General features: G+C 35.3%; 1 protein-coding gene across 1 annotated transcript in view; it reads left to right on the top strand.

Moving 5' to 3' along the window:
• The first annotated feature begins 310 nt into the window (after window positions 1-310).
• The window catches only part of LOC140757160 (uncharacterized), a 71490-nt gene continuing 57111 nt past the window's right edge, over window positions 311-14689 (top strand). The window contains exon 1 of the mRNA XM_073092696.1: window positions 311-556. Within this exon, the coding sequence (XP_072948797.1) occupies window positions 496-556 (61 nt within the window). The 5' untranslated portion in view covers window positions 311-495. The remainder of the gene's footprint in view (window positions 557-14689) is intronic.

Raw genomic sequence — 14689 nt, forward strand, 5'->3', positions numbered from 1 at the left:
GTATCGTTTACTAATGTAAAAACATTTTCCTTTGGAACAAAGGAAATTTTACGTAACAAAACAACAAATTCGTTGTGACCCAAACGTTTGGAGCGAGAAAATGTATTAAAAGAGCGAGAGAATGTATTAAAAAAAATAATGAAACCACGAATTAAACAAATACAACGCGCAAAACATTAGTTAGCTACAAGAAAACGCGCGTTTCGTAGCGACCGTATCAGTGCTACGTCGTAGTTCGGCGTAGCCGCACGCCCGGTCGGCGGAGCGCGCGCTACGAAATTTGTTTCGAGTTTCGTGTTATTATCTTCGGTCAATTCTTGTATTAAATTATGGAATTGTTGTAACATTTTCTTTAGTTTAAATTGTTGCTAAGTTTGAGTTTTATATAATTATTTAAAAAAGTTAAGTTTTTGAACAGAAATTTGCAGTGAAGCTAACTTTTTAAAATATAGTTTTAGTAAAATTAAGAACAATTTAAATGATATTTGAACTAAAATGAGTGTAGAACTATTGCAGTTATTCAAGAATGAAGCGAAGGCAGCGTCGGGAAGCACAAGTAAGTCAAATATTTTTCCAAATTTTGTTACTTTTTTCAACTTTACTAGGAAATATACTTATTCGTATATGTAAATATAATAGTAAGTAATTTTGTATTTAGTAATATTATTTCTTATATATATTTTTTTTAATTTATGCGAAAAAATATTTTTTTATATTTACTATATATATTTATTTTGGAAGTCTTAGAAGTCTTAGTAGAAATATGTGTGAACGCTTTTGGTTAATATTATTATTGTGTAAAAATAAATAAATAAAATAGAAAACGGTGCCTACTTATCCTCAATATTTCAATTTATATTCTGTATTAGTTACGAGTACTTATTTATTAACATTATCACTAAGAAATAATTATTAAAATTTTTCGCACAAATACTAACAATAAAGGACAAAGCTAAATAGTTTCAAAAATGCACTGAAAAGTACAAAGAATTTCCATTACCGATTCCATAGTTCGTTAAAAAATAAATTTTACATTAAAGTACAGTACGTTGAAATTAAGAGAATTATTAGCATTATTACAGGGATCCTTCACTTAATTTAATTTCAAATTCAAAAGCAGAAGCAAAGGCTTCAATAATTCAATACGAATGGCTTTGTATTGTAGAGAAAATTCTGTAAAAAGCGGCTATGCGGGCGACAGCCTAAACCGCCCATTAAAGAAAGAATTATATCCTTTACTTCCATTCCGTTTTAGCCTTCCGTTCTGTTTTTAAGACGTATTTTTTAATAAGAATGAAATAGCAAATTATATTGCAATATACCTGATGGTAAGTGGCCACTATCGCCCATGTACATATGTAACCAGCTTTTGTTTATAATATGGGATTAGCAGACGAGCATGCAGTCCACATCAGTAGACATCTGTAATCAACCCCAGATAGGATTGGATATTCCCACCTGAAGTCAGCCACAGATGCGCTGCTACCCCTGAGGACAAAGGTTGTACGCCTCGGAAAAGTATGTCTCCCTTACCACACCCTTCAAACCGGAACACAGCAGCGCTTAACACTGCTGTTATGAGGCAGAAATAGGTATGGCGGTGGTGCCGCCGGAGTCGAATCACAAAGGGTTCTACCACCTTCAAAAATATAGAATAGAGGTACTACCTTAAACCTATCAGATACCTTGCCACTCTTGAATTCTTAGATGGTCACCTCGAATGTCAGTCGGCATACATGCTCTTCAAATAAAACATCAGAATAGTTTCATGCTAGAATTGGTGTAACCATGGTGGGACCTCCCTGGTGGAACCATGGTGATTAACCTTATATAAGCAACCTAAGAAGTAGTGATAGCCTAGTGGTTAAGAAGCTCGGCCTCTTGATCGAAGGGTCCGAGGGTCAATGATTTTTCAAAATTATTTTCGTATTGGATTTTAATTATCACTTGCTTAAACGGTGAAGGAAAACATCGTGAGGAAACCTGCATACCTGATAAATCTAAAAAAAAAGTTTTCAAAGGTATGCGAAATCTACCAACACGCACTTGGCCAGCGCGGTGGATTATTGGCCTAATCCTTCTCATTCTGAGAGGAGAGCCGTGCCCAGCAGTGAATTATCAACAACGCATTACTGCGTTGTTGATAATGATAAGCAACCTTGTGGGGTATTAAAAGGCGTTTGTACTTGTGGAAGTCTCGACAACCCGCGCGGCGTGCCGGTCTGACGCGCAGAGGATCCCGGATTCGATCCCCGGCCAGACAGATTTTTAAATGATGAATTTAGATTTCTGTTTCTGGGTCTGGGTGTTTGTGTATTTGTCTCCGTGTGCGTCCATAGCACCCACGATACACATACAGGGAATTCTAGTGTGGGGCTGTGAGTGTAGAGCGTTTTATTTTTATTTATTTAAGTCTTTATTCTAAGGCGTATTATTTTGTTGTCTTTATTCAACTACAATCTACATTTTTTTAATACAGGTAGACCTTTGACAATGTTTCACAATTGTTAATGATCTAATCATTAAGTAGAGGCCGATAGTATAATGATCGCTGTGAAGTGAATACTTCCATACACTTCAAATATGTTCGAGTGCGCTCCAAGCATTCTCATTATGCGGAGATTGTTCTTAGCACCTATATGTCTGTGAATGTATAATTTATTTATATCATCAATGAATTTATAGAAAAATATATCTTTCGATGCTGTTTACTGACGGCGGATGGCCCTATTTTTATGGAACTTATACATTTTACGGTTAAGACATTTATTTTCTCAAAAGATATTACAAAAACCGCTTACTGAGAAACTTATATTTACTAAATAATAGAAAAATCGTGAGCCAATTAACATAACGTGACATTTTTAGTTTGAGGGTGGATGGAGCGTGGAACATATTAGGAAAACAAAAAAAAATGTTTGTGTCTAACAATTCTTTATTAAAGAAATAATTTCCATCAATGGTAAAAAGTGTTATAACATTTTAATTATTCGCCAGCATACAAAATTTATTAATTTTTGGTTTTCTTCATTCTTGGATACAAAGTTTAAAATAATCTGCTAAAAATGTATTTATTCTATATTTCAATATCTACAAAATTGAATTACAGTAAACATATTTCAAAGGGCTTCTAAGATAAATTTTCTCTCGTATTTTTATTCAATAATACGCACGATTCGGAATTAAGCCCCCTAATGACGAGTGCCCTTCCAAGTTAGGACTGAAAATTGGCAAAATTAGGAGATATCATGCGCGGAAAGTACATTTTAGGCTTCAATCAGAATAATTCGCAATACTTATTCTATGTATATTCCTCATGGTACTTATATAATGTAATGATATTATGTATACTATAGTACTGCACTTAAGAATTAAAGAAATATATAAATCTTTAATTTAATATTTATTTGTAGTGTCAAATAGTATATCTATATCTATCCCAGATAAGATTATATTTCTATCTGAGATCACATCACAGATGCGTCGATACTCTAGAGATCTAAGGTGGAACGCCTTGAATAAGTATGTCTCCTTCACCACTTTATTTAAATTCACATAACTGAGTCCTCGTAAGTCTTATTTGATTAGTTCTATTATTAAGATCCTAGTGTATGACAACAAATTATTTATGATAATGTTAGTTTTGAAATAGTAAAAGAAAACAAATGAAGGGAAATTGTAATAAAATATCAATATCAATTTTAAAGAGTTAAGACAATTAGTATTTTTTTACTAAAACTATTTCAAGATGCTATGGCTATCTTAGTAGTTCTTCGAGCTAGCTCTATTCCACTGGGTAGAGTCGTAAGACGTGCTATAAGGATTTTGCTCCGATAATAGACCTGCCAAGACTCAAACCTATGAATAATAAAGCTATATGTATATATAATAATAGTAAAGCGACATGTGATGGTCAAAATAATCAATCATCCATTTCAGTCGTAGCCTCATGTATCCAATAGAATCTATTAATCAAACCACAATCAAATTAGGTACATCTGTGAACGCCTGTCGCTACAAATTAGATCATTATGCGATCTACATGCACTAATCGAATTGATTGTGATTGAAAGCTCATTTAGAGGCATTGTAGGCTAGATATGTACCTACATTAAGTTCACTATATGAGGTTTATTAAGGGTAATAATAAGTAAAGGTAATAATTATAATAATTATTTATTTTTTTGTATTCATACGAAGGTATTTTTTATAATTAGCAGATGAAGTAGCAGATGAGCATGCAGTCCACCTGATGGTAAGTGGCTACTGCTGCCCATGGACATCTGAAATCAACCCCAGATAAGATTAGATTTCTACCTGAGGTCGGCCAAAGAAACGCTACTGCCCCTGAGGACTCATATAGAATGCCTTCGAAAAGTATGTCTTCCTTGACACACTTTTTAAACCAGAACATAGCAGCGCTTAACACTGCTGTTATTAAGAAGAAACAGGTGTCGCGGTGGTGCCAGAGTCGAACCACATAAGGTCCTACAACCCTTGGTAAGGTATTGTTGTAAGCTTGAGAGTTTCTTTTAGATTTCAAAAGTGCGTGAAGTTTACCAAACCGCACTCGGCCAGCGTTGAACTATGGGCTAAATCCTCTTACTCTGAGAGAGCCGTGCCTAGCAATGGGGCAGTAATGGGCTAACGACGACCCTGTTTAAATACATATAGTTATATTTATTTACCGCGGAACAATATTATAAAAATAAAACGCTTTCTACTCTCACACTATGATTTCCCTTATCGTGGATGCTATGGACACACAAACAAATAAACAAATACAAAGACAAACCCCCAGACCCAGAAACAAAAACCTAAATTCATCATTTAGATATCTGTCTGACCGGGGATCGAACTCGGGACCCTCTGAACCTCAGACCGGTATGGTGACCGCTCCGCCACGCGGGTTGTCTTTATTCAACTATATTGATATTGAATTTCTGATACACATTATGTATACTTATCGGTAATAATGGTCGGTTTTCCTTTGTTGTCAGAATAGCGAATTAATGTCAGTAATTTTCATACAATGCAACGTTGTTATACGTAATAACCGGTTATTTAACGTTTGCTAGTAAATAATACGACTGTGGTTTACGTTTATGAGGTTTAAAATCAAGTTTATTCGATATATAAATGATGTGTACATTTATGGTAAGTGTATTATTTGTCTTGTAATCGTGGGGCTTTATTTTAAATATGTATTTTGTGGGAATAAGTGATACAGATATATTTATGTACAGGTTTTCGTCAAGTTTACCAATTCGGACTCTCAGAGAAGATCCGTACTCAGCAGAGGTACGGTAATGGGTCGGCGGTGTTCGTCCAGTATTAATTCATTTCATTATTACAGTTAAATAAAAAAACCTGGGAAAACAATACCCATGCCCCATATGGTACAATGGTCTCCATCTAGTCTAACACGCAAAGCGTTCTGGGTTTAATCCCCTACGAAGCGGGAATGTAAATTATTATTTTATACTTCCATTTTTCGGTTCCGACATATGTAAAGTTATTAGCCTTATTCATGTCTATGCACCCGCAATATTTAAAAACGCTTACTTACATTTACATTTGTGAAGTCAAATAAACGTTTCGTAATTGATTTTAACGTAACATTTCGCATTTGATCAAATAACTATTATATTGAATGAATGTGTGAAACATAATTAAAATATTACCCTACATTGCGTTCCGATCCCCCGATTTCATACGTAGTTCGTATTCAATGAACAATCGGAAGACTGAATTGAATTCCTATTGAATATTCATACATTCATGTTCATGATCAGAATCATTTTGCACTATTATTAATTTAATCCTCATTGTACCGTGGTGCTATATTTTCTGTTTATTACACTTTTTGCAATGATTTTCGTAGCTTTGTAATTAAAATTCAGTTCTTAATAAGGGGTCCCAGGTTCGATCTCTGATCTGAAGTTATGTGCGTCCATCCCTCCATCCAGCTATTTAGGATTCTCTGGTGAACAAAGGCGAACTCTAATTAGGTTGATGTTATGAGCGCATTAGAAATTAAATCACTTGTTAAAACGGCGACGAAAAACATCGTGAAGGAACTTACAAATTTCAAAGTTATTTATAAAACCTCAAAGGTGTGAGAAGTTTTCTAATTATCACTTGGCCAGCGGTGGACTATGGCATAATCCTTCTCACTCTGAGAGGAGACCCATGCCCAGCAGTGGAACAGCTGAATTTACGAGTCGAACTGATCTTACCTTGGGTGGCTCGTTTGTTATATCAATTTAAAACACTTAACCATTTTGTTACCAAGAAAAATGACCAAGGCAATCATAAGAATGACTTATTCAGACACCGATACTGTTATTGATGTGTACTGTTATTGAACAGTCGTGCCAGAATATTATATCACACGCGCCAAAGGTCGGCCTTGGTCGCGTGACTGGCTTACTACTCGATATGTCGAACTTTTAAATGTTGTAGTTTATGGAATAGAAGGAAGTGTTCTGTTTCAGTTATAATTCTGGCGTTGTCAACCTATTATTGTCCCACTGTTGAGCAGGGGTCTCTTCTCAGCATGCTTCTTCAGCAGCTTTTTTTTATATAAATATCTCAGGTATGCAGGTTCCCTTATTCTGGCGCTAGGGTCTAATTGAATAATATTTCATCATCAGCATTAGCCCGTTACTGTTCCAATGTTGGAGACGGACCTCCACTCAGAATGAGAAGATGAGGCTATGTGCGAATTGGTAGACTCCACATACCTTTGAAAATTTCCTTTTTTAAGATTTCTGAGGTATGCAGGATTCTTCACGATTTTTTCCTTCGCCGTTTAAGAAAGTGATAATTGATTTCTCACATAATTTTGAAATATCAGAGATGCGAAATCCCAGGTGGATTTGAACCTTAGGCCCCTTGATGAAGAGGACGAATTTCTTAATCACTAGGCTATCACTGATTGCAATAGTATTTGTATAGGTTTAAACAAGTGGTGTTAATATAATTAAGGAAAATGGTAGGCAACTAATTAGGTCTTGCATCCTATTTGAGATTATGTCCATAGGCGGAAGTAAGCATTCAATCAGATAGACTTCTTAGATGTTTGCTGCTACGATTATTTATAAAAAATTTAGAACATTTTGTAATCACTCGTGCTCACACTACATTCATACCGAAACTTGTAATTCACAACACGTCTAAATGTACTTCAATAAATGTCTTGGAGCAAAACAAAAACTTTCGGAGTTACGTTTAGCACCTCGACATAGTGAGACTAACTTTTCCGTGTTGTATTTACCTAGGTATAGTCCGCGTAAAACTGCTAGTCCGCTCTGAATATAGAAATGAATCGCGTCGCCATAGGAAATTGTATGACTAAACCTGCTCGCAACAACTTCATAGCGGACTAGCTGTTTGGCACGGACTATACGTTTTATTTGGGATATGTAGTTTCTATTATGTGGACACCTAAAAACGCTAAAATATTGTTTTCCCTGAGTCCCGAATACCTTTATATATGAGACTAACTGACCCGTTAAATATTGTACCGCCTCAAAATCTATTTATCAAATATATTTCATATAACATGTAGCCTATGTTACTCGTGGATAATGTAGCTTTCGAATGGTGAAAGAATTTTTAAAATCGGTCCAGTAGTTTTTGAGCCTATTCATTACAACCAAACAAACAAAGTTTTCCTCTTTATAATATTAGTGTAGACGGCTGTCTTAGTCCTCAGGAATGATAACGCATTATTGATTAGGTTCAGTTAGAACCTGTTTATAGGTGACAGTTATATTACATTTTAAATTACGTGAGTAAGTATGGGCTTAATTTTTGAAAATTTAAAGATAAAATACTTATTCTAAAGATGTAAAAAATAACCTATTAGTCGTTTAGGAACGAGTGAAAGTCATCTCAAAAATTAAAAAATCGGCTTTGATATCGTGCAAATACGCTTATGTAAATTAAGTGTTTGTTTTAAAAATATTATTTCAAAATATCAAATGGATTCAGTTCAGTAACTTGTATATTGCAAGGTTAGCGATATAAACTTAACTTTAACAAAGTTGTAAGAAGTTTCTCGAACAAGGAAAGTAAGGAACAAGTTTTAGTATCATCTTATAAGTTGCGGGTACTGTAAACCTAAGCATTCAACCACTTTTTTTTTATAATATAAGAGTAGCAGACGAGCATGCAGTCCACCTGATGGTAAGTGGCTACTGCCGTCCATGGACATCTGTAATCAACCCCAGATAGAATTAGATATTCCTACCTGAGGTCGGCCACAGATGCGCCGCTACCCCTGAGGATTAAGCTGGAACGCCTCGAAAAAGTCTGTCTCCCTTACCACATCCTTCAAACCGGAACACAGTAGCGCCTAACACTGCTGTTATTAGGTAGAAATAGGTGTGGCGGTGGTGCCGCCGGAGTCGAACCACAAAGGGTTCTACCACCTTCTTATAAAACTCACGTTAGAACATCTGATCTCCTTTTCTGTGTTCATCATAATGGACTCATTATATTTGTGCTTCTAGAAATAACTCTCTTCTTAAAACTACAAGGATAAGATCACGATTAAGATTCAAATGTGCGTTTGTAGACTACATAGCTTAAAAATTCAGAATCCTTAGGTATATTTGACGTTTTTATTTACTGCTAAAGATAATGACATAATATACTTAGATAATAATTTCTAATATTTCATGAAGCGACATGGTGGAGTTCCCTCAAAGTCCAGTCACGGAGCTCTCTCCGTGACTGGACTTTGAGGGAACTTTGAGGGAACTTTGGTCTCTGACCAGCACACATAAAACAGATAAGTTAGTTTTCATTTTTGTCGCCTGTCAACCGGTAACCGATAACCTTGATACCTCTTGACGAGCTAAAATTTTATTTAAAAAGTTACAAATTTTCTATGATTATTATGTTTTATTGACAAGCTTTCCACCAATCAACAACCCATTACTCACCCACTGAGCACGGGTCTCTTCTCAGAATGAGAAGGTTAGGGCAAAGTCAACCACATTAGCCAAGTGCGAATTGTTGGACTTCAGATACCATTAAGATCTCTTTTTAGATCTTTTAGATACGCGGATTTCCTCAAGAAGTTTTCCTTCACCGTTGAAAAATGATAATTATTCACCAGGTTAAGACTAGTATAAATTACCATCTAGAATCTCAGGGACGTCTAGCACAGTTAAACGAACATAGTACGAATGAGTTGATTGGTGGAGCGAGCTATTTCGGTGTCTACTGAACGAACGTTGATGTTTTATTCAAATACGATCGATGGAACAGCCATTGATTTCGTTACGTGAACCAACATAAACGTTGAAGGACCATCTGTAGGGTTCAAATTTATTGAGAAGTTTCATAGATATACGTACGTGGCACTTACTGGTTACTATACTTAGGTTTACGTTGAAATTCTAAGTGTGTGAAACTCTGAAGGTAACACTCCGAAGGTACCTCACGAATATTTCAATCTATCCATTCATTCCTACCAAAGACCGAAAAAAACAATGTTCCGTATCTCAGAACATGCTAGTTATTGTTCTTTGTAAAATCGATCTTTAATAAATCAAACAATCGATTAATAATAACGGACGATGTCACTTCTATGTTTAAAAAAGTACTGAAACGCATATTTCGTGTCTCGACGAGTGATTCTTTTCTATTTCAGTTCTTAAGGGGTATATACCTAATACCTTTCTACATAATATGTAAAATATGTAATATATCATAGTAGTTTCGTCCATTACAAGTCTAGTATTACAAGTGACATTTAGCATCAAACGGGCCGGTCGTGATAAATGAAGCTCGGAATTGATAGCCTTTACTGACCCGACTTCCCTATGCCGTTTGTGAGTTCAGTGAGCTTATACGAAATTCATATTCGTGCTATCACTTTTTAATTTAGCAGTATTTTTACAAAGGCTAAAGAAAATATGTACTTGAGAATTCATTCAATGCTTTTTGAAAATGACTTTTGTGCAGGGTAAATTTTTCAAAAGGGCCTTCAGGTCCAAATCTGAAACTATAAGGATTAGCGAAAAATGGTGTAAGGAGTTACGAGGCTGATTTTGATAAAAACTAAAACTACGTCAGTAGATTTTTTAAATCTTTTTCCCTAGCCTGGAATCGAACGAATTCCTTTTGAAAAATAAACGCACCCTGTATTATTCCACCATTACTTTTTATATGGACACGTAAAATTTGAATCATCCAAGTTTAGTGACATTTAGCATCAAACGGAACGGATATACCTACCTTCTTACATAATGTTTATAATATTGTACGTTATACATCATAGTAGTTTCGTCCGTTCCAAGTCTAGTATTACGAGTGACATTTAGCATCAAACGGGCCGGTCGTGATAAATGAAGCTCGGAATTGATAGCCTTTACTGACCCGACTTTCCTATGCCGTTTGTGAGTTCAGTGAGCTTATACCAAATTCATATTCGTGCTATCACTTTAATTTTGCAGTATTTTCACAAAAACTAACTCATATTTTCGTTTGAAATATTCAATGTATTTTGGAAATGTAGGTTTAATAAAAACGTTATTTAAACTAGAGAATTATTATAAAAAAAAATCCGACTGCTTGAATGTAGCCCATGTCACTCTCACAATTAAGATGAATCCAACAAATCATGATCTCATAATAATGTTAAATATATTTAAGACTAACATAGGTTTTTAAGTATAGTGTAAATACTACCAAAATATTGACTGATGACTTGATGTCTTAGATGTCTTAATTAAATGGAAAACCCCGCACACTAAGATTCCGTTTATCGTGGATGCCGTGGATACAAACGAAGACGAATACACAAAGACCCAGACCCAGAACAGTCTAAACTAACAGTCTAAATTCGTCATTCAGATACCTGCCTGTCCGGGGATCGAACCCGGAACTCTTAGTGCGTCTTACGTATGACGGTAATATTGCAATCAGTCCACATAATTCTTTAGAAAGTAGATTTCAATTTAGATTATTCCATAGAATACACAAATTGAAGATGTACTACCATGACACTTCTATATATTGGCAGTCGCATGACACTCACATAACAAATGGACTGAGAAATTGATAGCTTTTACCTGTTGGCTTTTACTATTTCATTTGTACATTTACTAGCTTCTTTATAATACTGGTTTCTGTTTTACGTGTAAAATCGTGTTATGACGTGATATAAGTAGCAAAAACATGCGTCTACCAGATGGTAAGTGGCTAGTGGCTACTGTATCCCATGAGCATCTGTAATAATTCATAATTCATAATCTTTATTTAGTAATAACCCTAGATAAAATTAGAATCGTATCCAGGATAGCCACATGAACGCTACTCCCGAGGACTAACCTAGAATGCCCCGAAAATGTATGTCTGATGTGAGGCGCGAAAGTATTTTCCATGTCCAAATACTGGCTGTATATTTCATTTTTTTTGGTTTAAGACAAACATATTGTAACTATACTGCTGTAACATCACCTCGGCACAATAGTCCCAAAAACAAAATAGGTAGGATAAATCCCCATCAATATCAATTTTCATAAATACGCAAAATATATTAGAATATTACTCAAGAGCAATAGAAAAAATCGCGATATCGTGACATGTCTATTGGTGGTTGAACATGACATCCGCGTGACAAATAGACAGGGAAATTGATGGCTTTTACCAGCTGATTGGCTCTTACTATTCGGTTTGTGAATTGATTATGTTATTTGTTATGGTCAATCGTCTTTTCAAAAGAGAATACGATATATGGGTACCAGGATAAATAGTACTGTCATAGGTATGAGAAATAGAGGGCATTGGGATATCACACTGATGTGTCCATTGGTCGAATGCGACATTCGTGACAAATGGACAGTAAAATCGATGGTTGAGTGGCTTTTACTATTCAGTTGGCGATTTGAATAGGTTATTTATTAAGGTTCATTCATTTTTGGAAATGCCGATACAGTAAGCAAGGGCTGAAATACTTGTACCTTAGAAATATAAACAGTGTGAGTACTGTAGTTTCCTAAAGACTAATTTAAAATGACGGAAAATAGATACAGTCAAAGCTAGTACCTCCTTCTTGGAATTCGGTACAAATTAATCAACCTGAAGCTTACGTATTTCACAGAATAAAAGTCATTGGTATTATTACGTTTAGACAATAGAAATAGAGTATTGATTCAACGATACCGCAATGACACGTATTCGTGGACTGCTCGTGATAGTTTCGTGATAAATGGACCACAAAATTGATATCTTTTACCCATTAGCTTTTTTATAATATGAGAGTTGCAGACGAGCTTGCAGTCCACCTGATGGTATATGGCTACTGCCGCCCATGTAAATCTGTAATCAACCCCAGGTAAGATTAGAATTTCTACCTGAGGTCGCCCATAAATGCGCCGCTACCCCTGAGGAGTATGCTGGAATAATTAGGATGAGTATAACCCCCTTACCACAGCCTTCAAACCAGAACATAACAGTGCTTAACACTACTAGGCAGGAATAAAAATCACAGAGGATTCTACCACCTTAAAGTTTTACAATTAAGTTAACAATAAATATTGCTTTAACTATTCATTCAGTATAAAACATCACAATAGCAATCTACCGTACATTTCCATAATGAGAACAGAGCTCATTTCACTGAATTCATTCCCCTCAGTTTAAAATGCAACAAATTAAATATTGTTTCTTCTGCACTATGCGGAAAATGTAAATGATTTACATTCTAAATAACAATATTATCTGTTTACTATAAAATATGTACAATGACAATACACAAAAACTTGTTATTTAGTAACGTTACTGTAGCACCTTATAACATAAAATGTAAGTCGGATTTTAGTTTTTTAATAATATTAAGTGACAATTTCTTGTAAGACGCATAGTTTCCGAGATATCGCAAAAAAAGTGTTTTCACACCTTTTTGCAAGATGGCGGCCAGGGAACAAGGGTAGCGATAGAACAAACTTGAGGTTAAGCTTCTATTGACCCTACCAAACATGTCCCAAAAATAAAATTATAACATTTCAAAAAAAAAAAAATATAGCTAAATTAATTTCAGCCGTGGGTTTTGTAAATAAATAATATTTTGTTAATATACATCTCTAGCATAATGGTCCAGATATGATAAGGTAAAGGTTAAGAAAAGTATTGTATCACATTTAGACAATAGAAATGGAGTATTGATTCAACGATACCGCAGTGACACGAACTTGTAGACTGGTCGTGATAGTTTCGTGACAAATGGACCACAAAATTGATATCTTTTACCCGTTGACTTTTTAGTTTTACTCTTGTAAGAAAATGTTTGTCTGGTTAGGATTAGTATAACAATTAGTAAACCTTTCGTGACTTTAGTTTTTAGAATTGATTCAGAAAGTTTTATTTACACTATGTTTTTACTATCAATATTTTCTTCAAGGAGTTTTTTTTTATAATATAGTAGTAGCAGACGAGCATGCAGTCCACCTGATGGTAAGTGGCTGCCGGCATACTTTTTATTTCTAGTATGCCAGTACTGCCGCCCATGGACGTCTGTAATCAACCCCAAGACAGGTTTAGATATTTCTACCTGAGATCGGCCACAGATGCGCGGCTACCTTTGAAGACTAAGCTGGAACGCCTCGGAAAAGTATGTCTCCCACACCCTTCCAATCAGAACACAGCAGCGCTTAACGTTGCTGTTATAAGGCAGAAATAGGTGTGGCGGTGGTGCCGCCGAAGTCGATCCACAAAGGGTTCTTCCACCTTCAAATCTTACCACAAAGCCTTTGGTTGGCCGTAAATCGAACTTCTTGTTTTTATCATTGTGAATTCCCTGCAGCATTGCAAATAAATTAAAGTGCTCCTTCATTCATTCCTTCTACCAGTCTGTTAGAATAAAAATATAACGTGATTAAAGAAACAAGCAAATACTGCTAAATTCAATTCTATCAAATAAAAACACCCGTATATACGTATCCTGAAAAATAATAGGCCAAGTGCGAGTCGTACTCGTATATGAAGGGTTCCGTACCACCAATTTTTCGTTTATTTTTATTTCTAGTATTTGATTATTAGTATTCACAGTAAACCGTAGTAAATGCATTGTGAAAATATGGACTGTCTACCTATTCCGGTTCAATAGAAAAAAGCAAAATATGACAAAAAGTGCCTCTATTTACCTCTATATATTTTCAAGCTTCTTTATGTTTAGTACTTGTTGTTATAGCGGCCATCGTTATTATATATACGCAGTAAAATCTTTTACGTTTCAAGAGATAGAACCCTGACAGACTGAAGGACGGCCAACGGTAGATTACTAGGGGGGTTCCGTTTTTACTCTTTGGCTACGGAACCCTAAAAACAAATTAATCTGGCAACACCGCTCGTTAGAGGCTGGATTATTTGAACGAGCGTAGATTGCGCTTTAGAGGCCATTTCGAAACCCAATTTAATTAATTTAAGGGCGCACAAAAAGGCTTTTAAGTTTAAATATAATTAAACATCTATGGTATCGTGGTCCTAGAGTGAAATTCGATAAGGAAACGCGCTTGGAAAATTAAATTTTGATTGGTAATCATTGATGGGGCGTAACGATGACAATTGAATTAAAAATATATGTATATATGTGTAAAATAGATGTAGGTAGGTCCATGTAGTTCTAGGTATCCCTTGCCAATCGTAAGAGGCGACTAAAAGGGTGCTTCCA

This window comes from Epargyreus clarus, unplaced genomic scaffold (genome assembly GCF_041222505.1).
Source record: "Epargyreus clarus isolate Ecla_fem2 unplaced genomic scaffold, WU_Ecla_fem_2.2 ptg000004l, whole genome shotgun sequence".
Classification (NCBI taxonomy): Eukaryota; Metazoa; Arthropoda; class Insecta; order Lepidoptera; family Hesperiidae; genus Epargyreus; species Epargyreus clarus.